This window comes from Mercenaria mercenaria, chromosome 8 (assembly GCF_021730395.1).
Source record: "Mercenaria mercenaria strain notata chromosome 8, MADL_Memer_1, whole genome shotgun sequence".
Lineage (NCBI taxonomy): Eukaryota > Metazoa > Mollusca > Bivalvia > Venerida > Veneridae > Mercenaria > Mercenaria mercenaria.
This window is the reverse complement of record NC_069368.1, coordinates 74,905,526-74,922,623: the sequence shown is the minus strand read 5'-3', so window position 1 is coordinate 74,922,623 and position 17,098 is coordinate 74,905,526. Positions and strand designations below refer to the sequence as shown.

At 32.9% G+C, this 17,098-nt stretch overlaps 1 protein-coding gene across 2 annotated transcripts in view; it reads right to left on the bottom strand.

The window, feature by feature from the left end:
* Positions 1–3,362: 3,362 nt before the first annotated feature.
* LOC123566052 (probable methyltransferase-like protein 24) overlaps positions 3,363–17,098 on the bottom strand; it is a 70,020-nt gene continuing 56,284 nt past the window's right edge. The window contains exons 1-6 of one of the 2 annotated variants that reach the window (XM_045359882.2): positions 14,157–14,669; positions 12,105–12,217; positions 9,813–9,941; positions 7,289–7,363; positions 4,812–4,989; positions 3,363–4,066 (exon numbers count right to left, since the gene is read on the bottom strand). In XM_045359882.2, the coding sequence (XP_045215817.1) occupies positions 3,698–4,066; positions 4,812–4,989; positions 7,289–7,363; positions 9,813–9,941; positions 12,105–12,217; positions 14,157–14,270 (978 nt within the window). In that variant the 5' untranslated portion in view covers positions 14,271–14,669 and the 3' untranslated portion in view covers positions 3,363–3,697. Of the gene's footprint in view, positions 4,067–4,811; positions 4,990–7,288; positions 7,364–9,812; positions 9,942–12,104; positions 12,218–14,156; positions 14,670–17,098 lie in introns of those variants that run through there. The other variant, XM_045359883.2, reaches the window with a different exon arrangement.

The following is a 17,098-nucleotide window of genomic DNA, read 5'->3' as shown; positions in this document are numbered from 1 at the left end:
GTTTATTCACATTCTAGCATATAACTGTTGTTCTTGTCACTTTTCGGGGTGTTTTTTAATAGGAGAGTAAACGTGTGTTAACAGAGAGATTCTCGCGCTCACATGCTGTTATGACACCATTTTATATATGCGCGTTCCGTGTCATAGGGTACACTATTACGGCCCCAAAACGGATAATTAAAAAGGAAATGAAGTCAACATGAAAAAACAACGTAAACTTAACCGCGCATTTCATAGAAATTCAATTACGTTGAGGGACAATATATTCATTTACTTGCTTTTTACGCTTTTAATGCTAGTTAGCGCATGTTCTTTTCGTGATTACAAATTTGAATTAACCCTTGCCGGGCCTCAGCATAATCGAGTTCGTGCGATACTGTCAAGTGACCCGAGAGACAAAATATTTGCTGTTTCAAGTACACAACTTTAGGTAAGAACAACTTTTTTCTACTCATCTCAACTTGTTTTGTTTTTTTGCCGACACTGTTGCTAACGCTAGCGCTTGTGGTGACACGGATGCGTTCTCAAGCATCTGGCTCCAAAAAAAGCTTTGAATTGGGTGGCCGAATATATACGACCTGGCCGAATTTACGACACGAACCAGTACGCATTATATTGTTGGCTTTTTATTGTTTTTACTAACTTATATTGTTTGTGTAGTATATTCTTAATAATTATACTACCAAGGACAAAATTGGAAATAAGCTTTCGGACTAAGGTCATTCCACACTATTACATTCATGCATAATCATGTATACTACTACAGTTTCTATAAGTGTCTCGTAACGTGTTACTTAGTCTTCTTTCTGTTTTTTATAATACTGAATGATTCTTTTCAACAGTTATATTATTGATTATATGATCAAATTACAGTTGGTTAATTAATTTATAAATAAAGTAATAAAAAAAATGTATGTGTAAATTATACATATGATATTGAACAATTAGTCTTTGATTATAATTTAGTCTTTCATCAAGTGTTGAAGGTTTTGAAGGTAAAAACCTCCCTGATTTTCTGTGAAAGAAAAACATACGATTGCATCTCTTGTGATTTTTGTCAAGAAAGAAGCATGGTATAAAAATCTATCACATTTAATGTGCGTGAGTGTGCGTATTCGTGCGAGTGTTAACCATCAAATTAGAAATACGTTGATAGGTATTTTGTCTTTGTATGATTCCTGTTTACGAGTTTTGTTCAGATACTTACACTGATGTGATAACTTCAAAACTATCCAAATAAGATCATCTTCAGTCTGTATCGTTTTGAAACATTGTCTTTCTGCTACATAGGTTACAAATCTGAAAATGTTTTCATGCAATTGTGTTGTCATCATTTGTATATGCAAGATGTATGCTCTGCGGCTCATGTGCAGTTCATGTCAGCGACGTCTTCATAACGTCAAATTTTGTTTACAAAATGTTTCGTTACCTATTTAATTATGCTTTCATAATATTAATCAGTATATTACTTGAAAAATAAATATATTCATTTTCAACAAAATATCATCCTCAGTGTTAATGTAAAAATAATTTTAATGAAAAACAATATATTTGTATGCGTATTATTCCTTGTCAAGTTTTTAAAATAAATGCATACGGATGAATGATCTATTGTTCTAAACAACAGGTAAACAAAAACTCTTCCTGTCTTCAGTAGTTCAAAGTGCATCTATTAGATGAAGTTTAAGTTCATGTTAATGTTTTCTCGGAATAAACATTGCAGTCATTGATGTTTTTACATCTAAGCCGCCGAAACGTCGACATGGACCCAGTTTGTTTGTGTTTTTTTTTTTAATTTGACAGGCGATTAAGCTAACAGTCGATTAACTTTTAGGGTTATATAGCATCATTTTAGAACACTTAGAAAAACAGATGTATGAGTTAAGGAATATGTTCACTGAAACTCTTTGCAGTAAAATCAAAACATCATACTAGTGTTTCCCACAAAGACTAATATTTTAAAATAAAATATAATCGGTGATAAGTTTAACAGCCCGTTAAAGTTTCGAACAACTGGACCATGGCCGCTACGCGTACCTTTGTTCAATGAATAACCTTTAGTTTTATAATGGGTGATGTTATTTTTTTCTAGCGGATATTTACTGGTTATAATGGTATATTTTATGAAAATGGAAATGACGCTGACAGTTGGCGTAAAATCGGCATTGTTGTGTGGCCGTATATTCCAAAATTTTAAAAAATATGCCTCCAGGCTAAGTTACAGCCGTCGATTAATTTTGTAAAGATTTAGACGTGACAATTTTATTTTCAAAGTACATTTATGATGAGTGGGGAGCGATTATAAAAATTGTTTACAGTGTACCCAAAGAAAAACCTATTTTATGCCTAAACATATTGAAACAATATATTGTTCGATAATCGATTTACTTATTTCTGCTTGAATTACAAGAATAAACTGCAAAGTTGACGTCGAGTTATTTTATGCTAAATCTTGCTTAAAAAAGTACAATCCAAAATTAAGTAACTGGCTGCATTAAATGAATGTATTTTAAGGTTTAGGAGTATATCATCGAAACACAGCAATATGTGTTAAACAAACAATCCTTCAGTCAATCACATGTGTTACCGTACTGTTTCGTATGACTGGCTACTAATAATATTCATTACAGTGAATGTCATTTGTAAAGAAATAGAAATAAAGCAATTGCTAAAAAGTACGTTCCGGGACATTATTGCAAATGCATCAAAAGATAGTAGGTATGGGTAGAAAGCACAGAAAACCACAAACACAGCCTCAGAACCACGCATTTGCAAAGTAGGCCCACAAAAAAGAGAAGCTGTAACGGAAAAATATTATGGGCATGTTGCTTCAATAATCCAGTAAGTACATTTCAAATTTATACAAAATATATATGGAGAGGGAGGAAGGGGTGGTGGGGGAGGGCGTTAAAGGGGAAAGTAGAACAAGGATGAATATACAAAGGGAATGCTACGAAGATATTAACAGTTCTGTCAAATTATTGACATTTTAAAAGTTGCTGTTTTATCCGAAATTGTAGACCAGTTATGCAGTCCTTTTCCGCTCTGTTTTATTTCTTATTTCGGCATCTAGGGCTTACCGTTATATAACTTCATAACCAATGATAGAGCTATGCTAAATTATCCTTCCTTTAAAAACTAAGGTTACATATTGTACAATACTGCTCCCAAACCCCAAATTTGGGTTGTTGAATCCGCTTATCGTATCTCGCTACATAGATCTGTTTTCTTAGTTTCGTATGGAAATGTGATAAATTCTTTTTTCTAGGACGAAACCTAAAACACTACTGATTAACATGTAGCACTAACATCTTAGTTACCAAATAAGTAATGATCAAGAACCAATCGGACAAAATGATTCCTAAGAGTGCAGCCTGCTTAAACAGCAGTGTATTTTTTTCCAAGATACGTATATGATTAACAAATTAAAGTAAAAGAAAACGAAGATGATAAAACACGCATATACAAGAGCACAAGTCGTCAACTGCTTGAAATGATCAGCGGCTTAACACCCGCTCCGAGTCTTAAATAGTTAACGGTTCAGAAGACCTTACATGTAGTCCTTATCATGCTTCAAAGTACATACAAATATGAAAATCATTTCTCATCTTGTGTTCACTAGATTTAATTACTTTGATGTTATACAGACACAAGCAAATACACTATACATCATTTTTGCGGATGAAAAAAAAGCTTATCAGAAAATATACTTTTTATTCAATAAATTAATATTGACCAACGTTAACTCAACGAGTGTAGCGATTCTTTTATTTTTTACGTAAACTGACCCCCAACCAAATGATTGCTTTGCTGTAATTCTGAATCCAGCATTAAATAATCGCAAAAGAAGCTTTATTTGGTCTTTCATTGAAACATTACCCCATGTATTTTTAGTAAACTTCAGTTTCAACTTCTTTCCTTCTTTTACTACATGCTTAAAACTAAAACCAAAGTGTACTTCCAAGCAAAGTTGCTTAACATTGTTGAAAGCTCCCGTTTGGAGGATATCTGACAAGACGTCCCATTCCCATCCTTCTATATCTATCTTCATAATGTCTATTAATTTCTGAAATGAAACAAAATTTCTAAATGCTTCTTTTCTCACCTTCTATGGTACGAACTTCTTAAATATAGATGTCTCTTAACAATCATGCTCATAATTATTATTATGTTTATGGTGAGATAAATGTGGCAATTTATTAATCACATTCATATTCAAGTGAGATAATCCATTTCCATAATTTTTAATCTGAAACAATTTTAAAATTACCAAAATGTGTTTCTTTTTAGGACCGTTTCCTTCAATTTGATTGGCTAACCGATTTTTTTACAAGTGTGTCAACTTTTGTGCTGCTCCCGATGTTGGACTACATTTTCACTTTTTATTTATACTGTCAGTTTAGAGATTTGAAATTAAAAATGATTGACTGGTGAACAATGACTATGAAAAGAAACGAAAGTGATAAATGACACATGACATTCATTCCTTTAGCAATGGGCTTGTAACCATCGCCTACCTTGTAATGATGAATAGATGTCAATTCAAGTTTCTTCTAACATTAAATCAAAGCAACAAGAAGCGGAATACTTCAAAAATTCACCTGATGTTTATTGTTTGAAGTATTATTGAAATTAAGTGAATTTCTTTATTGTATAATTCGTGATGAAGTAATGCACGGAGGGGCACCTGGGGTCTTCCTCCACCATTAAAGCTGGAAAGTCGCCATATGACCTATCATGTGTCGGTGTGACGATAAATCAAAAAAAATAAAAATAACTAAATTATTGTATAATATCATGGTATCACTTACGTCGGCATGAGAAAGCGACTTCTGTATTGAAGAAAGCCTTTGCATCTTCCATGTTTTTCGGAGAGGCAAATCGTGGTGTCTCCAAACCTCTGGTTCTGTTTGAACAAAATCCCTCCCAGAGAGTCCGATAAGATGATAGTTTACGAAAACAGGTATTCTTGCGTGCTCTATTGATAAACTGAAAGTGAACATGTGATCCTTCAGATATACTGTTAGTTATAATTATACAGGAGCTATCTTCGACAAAGGCAATCTTAATGATTGTGTTCAAAATGAAAGACTGACTTGCAGAATTGATTCAAATTTGTTAAAAAGTATCTAATATGTTGTTAATATTTCATAGTGGACCACTTAAATTTGACCTACTTACATTAAACTGGAATGGGCCATAGCTGACCAGAGAAGAATGTTTATTCTCCTTTTCTTGCAAGTTTTGAGAATACATCTATAATGCATTTAAGTACAATTAAGGACATACAAACAGCCTCAGAAAAAAGTGGATTCCGATTGCCATTATTTCACCAAACGTAGGGTATAACACACTGATATGTAAAGTTAGCTTAAGGTTGTATTTTGGGGTCACTGTTACTAAACATTTATAAATAATATCTGCTTAATATTCTAATTAAGCAGGACTTTGGTACATTGTAAGCTTTATAGAGCAATTATGGTATTTCTTTTTAGGCCATTACGTTCTAATGTTCTTAGTCACTGTCTGGACAAGGACCTTGTTGCTAGAAATGAAAATGTTTGAAAGACATATTTTTTCTGGAATTTCCACGAAACGTTAAATGTAAATAGTTTTTTATCAAGATAACATCAGAATGTTTTTACGGTCACTGCTACTTAGAAGTTTATGTTGACTAGGTGACAATCTCAGTATTATATGTGAGGCAATGGGTGTCAAGTAGGTGTCAAGAGCACGACTAAACATTTTTAGTTTGGGTGCTACTATTGCTAGAAAGCTTAGTGTTTACATATTACATCAAGATAAAGATTTGACTTGTATCTGGGGTCACTCGAGACAAGCTCAATGTTATTGGAATAAGGTCAGTAATTCGGTCGAAAATGTGCTTCCGTGGTGTAGTCGAAAGAAGTCCATAATAAATAGATCCTAATTTTCCCATTTTTTGCGCAAATTCGTGTAGAACAAGTTCTTTAATCACCGTTTTTCACTACTAGAATATATTCTGCATGAAATGAGACGGTTTTCATGTTCATACACACCACATGGCAAGTTCTGCAGATCGAAACCGGAAGTAGGTGTTTGCGCCTTTTTTAGGGTAGCAGACCACAACTGACTGGTATCTCACTAGGAACTACATAACCCCCTATTTTCTTTTCATTTTTTCGTTAATTTGTGATAGAACTTTCATGAAAAATAGGTGTAGGAAAAAGTGATTCTCTAAAGATACGTAAAGACGACCTGAAGTTATCGTTTTTTATATGAAACAAAGAAGGATTTGAATTACTGACTTTTAACCTATTGTTTCCATCAGTATATTCAGTTAAGGTAGACTTGTTTTCACTTTGACTTAATTGATAGATGGTTCGATTGATACATTATGATAATGTCTACAACATAATTGTTCATAGATACAATGCTTTGTCATAAAGTGATGTGTTGCTAGCAAAAATCAATAATATGGCACGAGAATCTATCTTCCAGCAGTCTCTGAAATATATTTATAGGATACCACATGAAGAGAATTTCCCAAGAATTTATTTCCTAACAAATTAAGTTAATATATATAATAAGTAACATTTCAAATAAAATCGTAATTATGACAGTCTTTATTTTTGTCATTGACAAGAACTTGGTGTTTAAACTGTGTAGAATATAGACACGTATCGCTGTTCATAGAGTTACAATTTAGTTCATCCTATTAAGACCGTAAATTTGAAATTGTTCAGTGATGCACATATTATACATGAATTTAGCAGTTTGCAATGTTCTGATTAGCAGGTAGGTTTTTGACAGTCAATTTCGTTTCAGAAATAAAAAATATGTTAAAGGCCAAAATGCTTCTTAAACTGATTTGGCAGTAAGGCGGTCCTATCTCAAAAGAAAATATTTAGTTGCAATGCTATATTATTATATTTTTTAGTTCAGAACAGCAAAACGTGTTGCTTTTTTTTCAGGCAAAGGAGGTCTATAAAATCATTTATTCTGCACAAAACCTGAAACGCGCACGACTATGTAATAAAGTAGTGGACATTTTATCAAAACTATTAAATTAGTAGTTTCAAATATATTAAAGAGGCTGAACATGTTAATGACACGAGAGGCAGCTGTCCTAGTATGAAAATACTACATCTGCCTGAGCTTAAATAATTCAAGCGGTTGTTTTACGAAGCACAAGTGGTGTTGAACGGCGACAAACATATTTCCGTTGTTCCGGTTCAATTAACAACGCTCTAACATTGTTTCCTCTTTTTTAATATATATAAGAAAGTTATGATTCCAAAATACAAACCTTGGGTCAAATGTGTGTATTTCGCATCCGAATGACTTCCAGCTGGCTTCTTCAAAGGCAAAATCCAATTTAGACCTGAGAAATGAATAAAAGTGTGTTTTAAGTTTGTGCAACTGACGTGCATGAAAACCCTTTTTTATAGGTAGCAACTTTGTAAGAAAAACAACAGACCATGGTCGTCAAAGTTAATGTGTGATTCATCTACAGTGTAGCCGTCAAAAGATATTTATCTTCAACAGTAACATCAAACGTTAGAAGAATTCCATTTCATTGAATATTTTCACTCTGTGACATAATTTAGTGAATCTAATTAATTAAGGACCACCAATTCAGTTACAGCACTTTCTCATGTGTAAGGATCCTTGACGTCATGGACGTCATGGACAAGGTCTGCTTTCTAAAAATAGCCAAAGTCTCGATTTGTAGACAAACAGTTAGTGTTCTACTATACAATAGCATAAGTAAATCAGATTCTCTTACCAACTGTATTATTTTTGGTCAAAATGCTGAACATAACATTGCCTTTTAATGTCTATACACTTAATCGATAAACCCTTTATATTTACTGAACAACTCTTCCAATGCAAAGCGAAACATTTTGCAATTTTTAAAACAAATGCGGATAATTCAGTTTTAGAATATATCAATTCAATGATAATATATCAAATTGTAATCATTAATTGAATGGCTGCTCTTATTCTATGATTCTATTTATTTGCAGTTTCAAAAATGTTCTAGAAATCAGATATAAGTATCACTCGGGCAAATTTATCTATGTCAAATCGAATGCATTATTCATGATTTGTTTTACAAAACAGAAAAATAAGAATCTGAATTAGTCCTAATAATTATGGTCATATTTCAACTATATTTTATTTTTGAAATGTGTATGGTACGTAAGTGTTTATAAATTTAACGCATGTGTTGTTCGTTAACTGCAAGAAAATCGAAAATCATATGATTGCATTATTTGAATTTTCGAATTGTAATGAACATCCTGCATAACTAAAAATCTGAATTATTTCATACACTGTCAAAAATAGTTGTTTTGGCCACCTATTCAGCTATACCTTGAAACAATCAACAACTCTGTAATATGCATAATTAGGTACTCATATATTACAAGTGACCACATAGCGTGACAAATTGATATTTGACTTTTGTTAGTAATATTCAGATGTTATCTGATAAAACTTCTTGCAACACTATACATTTTGTATATTTCTCAAAATCATGCACTGTCATGTATTTTCCATTAGAAAATGTTTGATGGAGCCCGACTGCAGCTGACATTTTCCGCCTATTTGGAATATTTGTCATACTTTTGCTTTTATCACTATTTGTCTGTCATATTATTATCAAAAGTTTGTCCTAATGGGCCTCTCCACCTAGTGACATATATTAAACTCAAATTCAATCTCTTTTCAACCACATCATTTAGGATTAGAATGTAGTTTGCATCTAGTGTTGTGTGAACCGATTGTATAAAATGAAATGCGACTAGTCATTATTTTGCTGACATATGCTTTAAAGGTCATGAATCAAAATCATTTTGTAACATATGTTTTGACAACAAGTGTTTCAAAGCCCAAAATATTGATATTTGTTTCAAAAATTTAAAACTGTTCTTCTAATGCTAGATATTATTAATGTTTTTGAAAATATTGCTTAATTTGCATACAATGTACTTTTTAACATTTTTTTCTATTTGCCTACCCTATTTTGAGTGGCCCTGGTCAAGCGAAAAAGCGAAATTCTTAAATATGTCTGAATATTTCCTGCCTTCTTTTTAAAAAATACATATTGTTTCTTTTATTTATTCTGTTAAAGCGTGCAGGCAATATGTAATTTTCCATATGTTATTTTTTATTTCCCGTCAAGGTTTATTGAAATTTCGATAATAAAATTTCGTATAAGTGTGCACTGTATAGAAAACGCTCCAACGTCTGCAAAGTTCACGCGTTGCATTATGGTATATCTGCGGAATATTCTTTTTGTAGAAGACGGGAGAGCGCTATTACTTAATTAAGTTATTATAGGAATATCAACGATGATTTAATCATATACACTTACGGTCATATTACAATATGTCATTCCGTGCATAATTGCAGACATGGACAGACAACCCAGTTGACTTTTAACCTTTATAAGCTAGCTGGATGGCGTCCAATCTTGAAGAATGCAGGATTCAAAGCGAGGTTTCTAACCAAGATCGGTCATAGCCAAATTATTCGAAGCCATGCTTTAAATATACTGGACCTGTACGTATGGTACAACTTTTGCAAAACTTTTCTTAAATGGTTTTGATTCGGAAAATGTCAAATTATTATAAAGATTAAATTAAACGCATATACAGTCCTAATTCATGAGTAAATATTATTTTTTTAGTTCTTCTGTTTTAAGAACGTAGTATGAAACGCTAAAATGTTAAATGAAAAAAAGAAAACAAGAAACAAAATTCATCATCAATCAGTACTTAGATAATTTTAATCTACAGTTATTAATTTGCAAGTTGTGTCCTTACCCGAATGAATACACTATACATGGAGAACTTGGCTTGAATGGGTCATCTGCACATATAGTTTTTCCGGACGCATTCCATGGGCCTTGTCGTAATAAATTAGAGCAGTAAAACTGGTTTTGAAGAACATACCTGTGGAGAATAAAACGTTTCTTTCCTTTCAGATGATAAATACCTAAGTAATTTGTCAAAATTATTGGACATTATATATCAACATTTCTTAAGAGCCATACAACCGTTCAGAAGTTCAATGCGAAACCTGCATTGGTGTCTGGACTTTTTGTAATGAAAGTGAAATGATAATGATAATAACTTTATTTTAAGAAGGTGACATATTAAGAGTACATAGTATACATACAACTTATTTCCAATATGGCCTTCTACATAAATGTTAAAACACAGTATCTACAACAAAGTGGGGAATATTTCAAAATAGAAGGCAGTATTATTAAAGGATACATATGTATTTATAAAGTAACAAAATGACCTAAACATCAAATGCATAAATACGTTACAAAAATAATAGACTCCTTTTGTCAGTTTTCAAATTGATAAATGGAAAGGATTTTGTTAAAATATCTAATCACAATTATAAGATCTTAATCGTATCAAGCTGCTTTGAAGTTCAAATACAAAAGTTTTTTTATTTCGTTAATGCTTAAAAAAGTAAACTGACACAATGAATTCAAATGTTTTTCAGAAATATCAAAGGACATATCAGTCTTAGATCATATTAGGTAGACAAACAATTTGTTAGAATAAGAGTCAGAGTTAAAGGACCTGGTATGTAAATTCGTCTTTTGATCCTACAAAAGGGACAAAAATATTCCTTTGTAGTCCTCTGCTAGTATGGTTGGGTATAATTTAGTAATCAAATTTTTGGCGGTACTTGTTTCAAGCTAGAAATACATTCAACCTGAATAGACGTATACAAGAAAAGCAGGTTTCTGACCGTTCCAAGGCGGTGCCACACTGTGTTCCTTTGTTTGTTCGTTTTGTCCTGTGTGCGAGTGTGTGTGTTTGTGAGTGGTGTGCACGTCTACGTGCTGTTGGTTTCGTTTTGTGGAGGCTGCGTTTTTGGTACGTGGCATTCCCTGTTTGATATTTGTCTTTTTTTATCTTAAAGGATGGTTTCGAGTAAAAAAGCAACATTATATAACAAGGATGATGGTACCAAAAATGTGCATTCGAACAGAGCTAAGCGTTTCAAGCTTCTTACGTTGGAATTGAGGCATAACTCTGAATTCTGTCGGCCGTTATGATGAGTCAGGTATTTATGCACAACTCTTGGAAGTACATTTACTTTCTGGTGGTTTTGACGATAGTTTATTATGAAGAAAAGAAAAAGATCCATCAAAAAAGTAAATTCATCCAGCTTAGACCACTCTATCATTCTGTCAATATACTGTCCGGGGCCTCCGTGGCCGAGTGGTTAGAGTCGTTGACTTCAAACCATTTGCCCCTCATCGATGTGGGTTCGAAACCTCATTTGGGGCGTAGAATTCTTCACGTGAGGAAGCCATCCAGCTGGCTTACGGAAGGTCGGTGGTTCTACCCAGGTGCCCGCTCGTGATGAAATATGCACGGAGGGGCACCTGGGGTCTTCCTCCACCATTAAAGCTGGAAAGTCGCCATATGACCTAAAATTGTGTCGGTGCGACAATAAACCCAACAAATATACTGTCCGGAAACGACATTTTTGGGACTGATTCTCTCAAAATGTTGAAAAGATGGATAAAACATAGTTCGACTCCAAACTCTTACAGAAAGTGTCTCAATCGAATAACGAGCCGTGACTCCAGTACTCGTTATGAAAAGTCAAGTTAGAATTATTCAGGTGCAAAATAAAAAATCAATTTTATATTTAATGGACAATTCACGTAAGTGAACTTTAATCTGAAATATGGCATGGATTATGTTCTATATGGGTGGGAATATCGATTGCAGTCAATAGCCGTACATTTTCTCACGTTGTTAAATTTGATAGTTAAATATTTCCTTGGATCAGCCACCGTCTGCCTTCAATATATAACTATGCTCAGCTCGGTCTTTTAACCCTGACAGTTTCTTATTTAATGATGCTACAAGTTCGTTCACTGACATATATGTAGAGTCTTCTACATGCACGTGGACAACATGTCACATGTTTAAGAGACTTCACATATAGATATATAGCATAGCAAAATTAATCCGATAAAACAGCATGATTCTATTTCCATAAAATGGATGAGTAATTATGTATAATTCTTAAATATACGTCTTGGAAGAATAACTGAGTATTCTTTTGATACTTACTTATCCAACAATAGATAGAGTGTGTCGTTGTCCATTTTCTCTATGATTTCTTTAGAAGGTACTAAATAAAGGTGGTTATCATTCATAGCTTCGGACTCTGTAATTTGTAACCTCTGCAATGGTAATGTAGATCAACATTTGATTTAGAACGGTGAAAAGTAGCATGCTATATTTACATCGCTTTTTCACAAAAAGAAACCTACATGACAGCTGTATTTACAACTCACAATAGACTTTATGGCTATGTCATATTAGTTAGTTCAAAGTATGAAGACTATAGACGACTACACTATTTGCATTTACACAAAAACGTATGGAAAACATATCTTCTTCAGAAGATATGTTATTCCACTTGGGTGCCCGTTTTGTCTTAAATATTCCTCATCCTCTGCCGTTAAATGGGCACGCCTTCAGATTAATGTAGAAAAATTAAAAATAAGACACTCATCCCTCAGTAATTATAAATACAAAATAAAAACAAAGTGATTCAGTGAGTTTTAGCAAGAATTTATTTGCAAAACTATTCATGTAGTCTTTAAAACATACAGAAAAGCTATCTACTGTCTTAGTCACACTGTAAATCTTTAAGTTCTGTGTTATTCTTAAAGAAATGTTAACTTCATGTATAATCATAACTGCAAAAAAAAAGTACCCGCTCCCTCCATGTAAAAGCTACCCGCCTCAGAAAATATCAAAATTGAGAAAAAAAAATTCGCTCGCTCGCTCCCATTTTTTTGGAAAGTGTATGTGAATACTCATTTAAAAATATTTTGATTTAAAAATTGTTAACAGTAACAGCCTTCTTATTTTGTAAGTGTATTTCTTTAAAGTATACATCCCTATTTTATAAGAATATATATTTAAAATAATCTAAAATAAATGCTTGATGACCATGGTTTGTATGCCATCAACAAGCTTTCAGCTTGGGCTGAAGATTGGTGTGTATCAATCAATATAGAGAAATCGCCCACCTCACTATTATCCCTGTCGTCAAAGCAGAGGGCGAGTAAAATCAAGATGGGAAATACCTCGCTGATTGAAGCAGACGAGGCAAAATACCTTGGAGTGATCTTTGACAAACGGCTAACCTGGAAGCCCAACATTAGTCAATAAGAAGGGAAGGCCCGTAGAAAGCTTGCCATGATGCGCAAACTTGCTGGAAAAACGTGGGGAGCAAATGAGCAAATACTCAAGACAGTATATTAGGGAACAGTGAGACCCCATTTAGAGTATAGCTCAACTGCCTGGTCCACTACTGCCAAAACTAACCAACAGGCTTTAGACAAGGTTCAGAAACAAGCATTGCGGATCATGACAGGTGCTACAACGTCTACACCAATCTCCTTCATGGAGAAGCTAACAGGCACACAGCCGTTACAAGACAGGAGACATGCTTCAAGCAGAGAAGTTCAGGTCTTTTCAAGACCATCCCATGAAAGCCAAGCTAGATGGCTACACCAAAAATCGGCCCAAACGTAGCAGCTTTGTTCATGAGGCAAAGAAACTCAACTGAGAGTTCAAAACTGAGCTGAACATACCAACGACTCCCCTAGGTAGTGAAGACATTATAAACCCACGAGCGAACGATCTGTCCTCAATCACTTGCCCTTCATCGATGTGGGTTCGAGCCTCACTCGGTGCGACGTTAAATCCAAAAAACAAAAACAACAAAAACTTCTCTCAAACAGTTGAGGTGAAGGACAACCAAGAGAATTTTCTTTGGGTTGGTACATGTAATTGCTTTTCTTTTATATGGTAGAGGAAATACATGTGCTTTATATCAATTTTCCTACTAAATAACAAATGAATTAATTTAAACTAATGTGGCTGGTATTGATGTTTAAGTAAGTAGGTTATCCCTATGATAGGTAGACACTTTCATTATTTTGCCCTTTTTCTCTAAGAAGATGTTGTATCGGTTACTTTTATATTTAATAACAGTAGTAACCCATATAATCACATTCATAATATTGTGTATTAATATTAAAATTCATTTTTATCAATTAAACTTTCACATCTATTTCGTATTATTTTACATTTCATAACACTTACCCGTAAAGGACCGTAGCTGTATCCAAACACGAAGAACAATAATACTATGGAACAAAACAAAATGAAAACGTTTCGTTTGGAGTCCATCTTTTGTATAATTAATTCAGTTTGCATTATTGGAATGTAAAGAGCTCATTAACCTGTTAATTCGCCTACTTTCTGAAGAAACCACGATGACAAACATTCAGTTACACATGTTTAGTTTACGTCCTGTTATACGAACAATGTAGTATCTATATTTCTATTAAACGACAACGTGGAATAAAGAAAGATTTTCCGGACTCCTGCTTTCAACCTGTTCCTTCTAAGTAATAAATAAAATCTCCCGATACCTTTAATTGAAACGTCCACGCCGTTTACTAAGAAACAACAATTTATCTTATATAAACTTTTTTATATCTTCTATTGTCGTAAATGTCTATCAACAAAGTAAATTTAGAAGTAAACTAGATTAAAGTTAGTTCAGGAGAGATGAATCCTCGGTATAGCAAACAATCTATTTCAGTCTTAATGAAAATGCGGACAAATAGTAGAATGAAGTACATGTAAAGGTATTGACATGACTCGACCTGTCAAGATACGGAATTCCCTAACAGTGTTTATTTTACATGATATTTTAGTTAAAGGATAAAGAGTGTTTCTAAAGGAAAAATATTACTTTCTATGCAGAATGATTATTTAGCATTACGTGGTGCAAAAACTGCATTATTACTTAAGTGTTCGCTCCTTGTATTTCTATATTGACAATATTGACAATCATGTCCACTGTATTGTAAAGTCGAATGAGTTGGAAAACTGTTTGTACAGCTCCTCGAAACATGAACATCACATCGTGCATTAGACAGAAAAATGTCAGTCATATCTAATATATGTTCATTCCATTTAAGCAGACCGTCGTTTATAACTGAAAAATTGTTGAAAAAGACGTTAAACCGGAACACACACACACTCATACTTTCAAAGTCTTTTAATTCATCTTGATAGAAAAATAAATTTTTGTTGTAAAATTTGAAATTGTTCACAAAAATTAGCAGTAATGATAAAAAAACAATATTAAAATATGAGTTACGACAATTTTGCTGTTAAAATGAATGTAAAGAGATAGAATATCATTTCTAGGAAAATTGATATAACTTAATTTGAGACAGTTTTGAGTTTTATTAACTGAAACTGAAACTGTTTTATTTGATTAAACGCCTATTTTTAAGTAAAACATATTCAGTGGCGTTTTACAAATACATAATAAATACGTCTAAAAATGAAGACATTTTAAGGACGCTCACTACAGTTTCGTAATTTTTTTCTCAATAATAGATTTTGATGAAATGTTCTGTATTAAAAGAACATGTTATGATGTAGTGAAAAATGAAATGAAAATACTAGGTCACCAGCTTTGTTTCAATTTAATTTGCCCCTAGATATGGTGCTATTTTAAACATTTTTCAACATTTCTGTAATCCTAAAATATATTTCAGCAAAGTACAATAATCAGCATAAATTTGATTATCTAAGCATTTTTATAACGGAAGACAATATATCTATTTGAAACATGCTCAGAGAAATCAAAAGAACATGATTTTGTAAAGAAAGGAATACTTGTTCAGTAGACCCAAGGGCTATTTTGCATATTTTGTCAATTTTAAGTTGGTACTTCTGCTATTTTATCGAGTTTCACATAATAGAATTTAATCAAAATCTGCACATACATTTGGTTATGTCTACCTAATCTGAAACAAAAAGAAAATTGATAGGTCACCATATTAGATTTCGCTTAAATCAAATTACAACGAGGTGGGGTGTGGCGGGCATTCATACAACGCAGGTTGTTACGAAATACTCATTCAGTGTTTGAGCAAATGACTTAGAAATATATATATGAAATTATCAAACGGCAGACTTCTTAAGCGGATTTTAAGGTGTTTCTGAAGCATTTTGATGGCATAGAAAGATGCAAGTTTCCGCCCCTTTTTTTAACAAAACCTATAGTTTACGAATATACGGTACGGGTACGGTACGGGATTAGGAACAGCTGTGACTCAATGCAGAATTTGAGCGCTGGTATAAATAACAGACTCCAGTATATGTCGGATTGAAGCTATTTGAACTAAAAGTACTTCAAATATATATATTTTGTAGCCATGATGATACTTACCCTTACCTTTAGTCAATATATTATACATTTTGTACATTAAATGCATGCGAACATACAATAATTTGCGATTTTTTGCCCTACGCGACATTAGATAATCACTTCCGGGCATGCGCAGAAGACCGCACCTAGTCTGCAGTGAGCTACATCGAAACCAAATTTGCACGGTGTTGGGGTAAATATCGACCCGTCCGATAAAACTGTAGCGAGTGCCTTTAAATGACATATGAAATAAATGAGCATAAATATCATTGTGAATAAGCTATTAAGTAAGCATTAAACAAAAGATCAGGCATCAGATAAGACTAATAAAATATTAGAATATCAAGATACAGTAATATAGCTATTTTGTTATTAAGTAAGTAGAGGTGGGTTATTGCGAGTAGTATAGTAATTGGTCGTGCGAGCGTTATTTAACATTATTTAACCTTTACCCCTCTTTTAAAAAATACAACACCGGCCAATTCAAATTTAAAAATCCAAAGTCGACCAATTAAAAAAAAAAAAAAGATTTTAATAAATAATTTATTAAAATCTTTTGTTTAACCAAATGAAGAAAACATATATTTAAAAATAAAATCCAGAAGGAAAATTTAAGAGATTCTATATTTAAACTCCACACTTAAAATAGTTTAAAATAATTTATAATTGTTTGTTCATTTACTCTTTGATTGTTAACTTTTAGTATTCTATACAATAAATCATACAGCGGTACTTTATCTTGTAACATTTTAATGAAAAATAAACAATAATAACCATAGAGTGTACTTTTGTTTTGATATTGAACATTGTT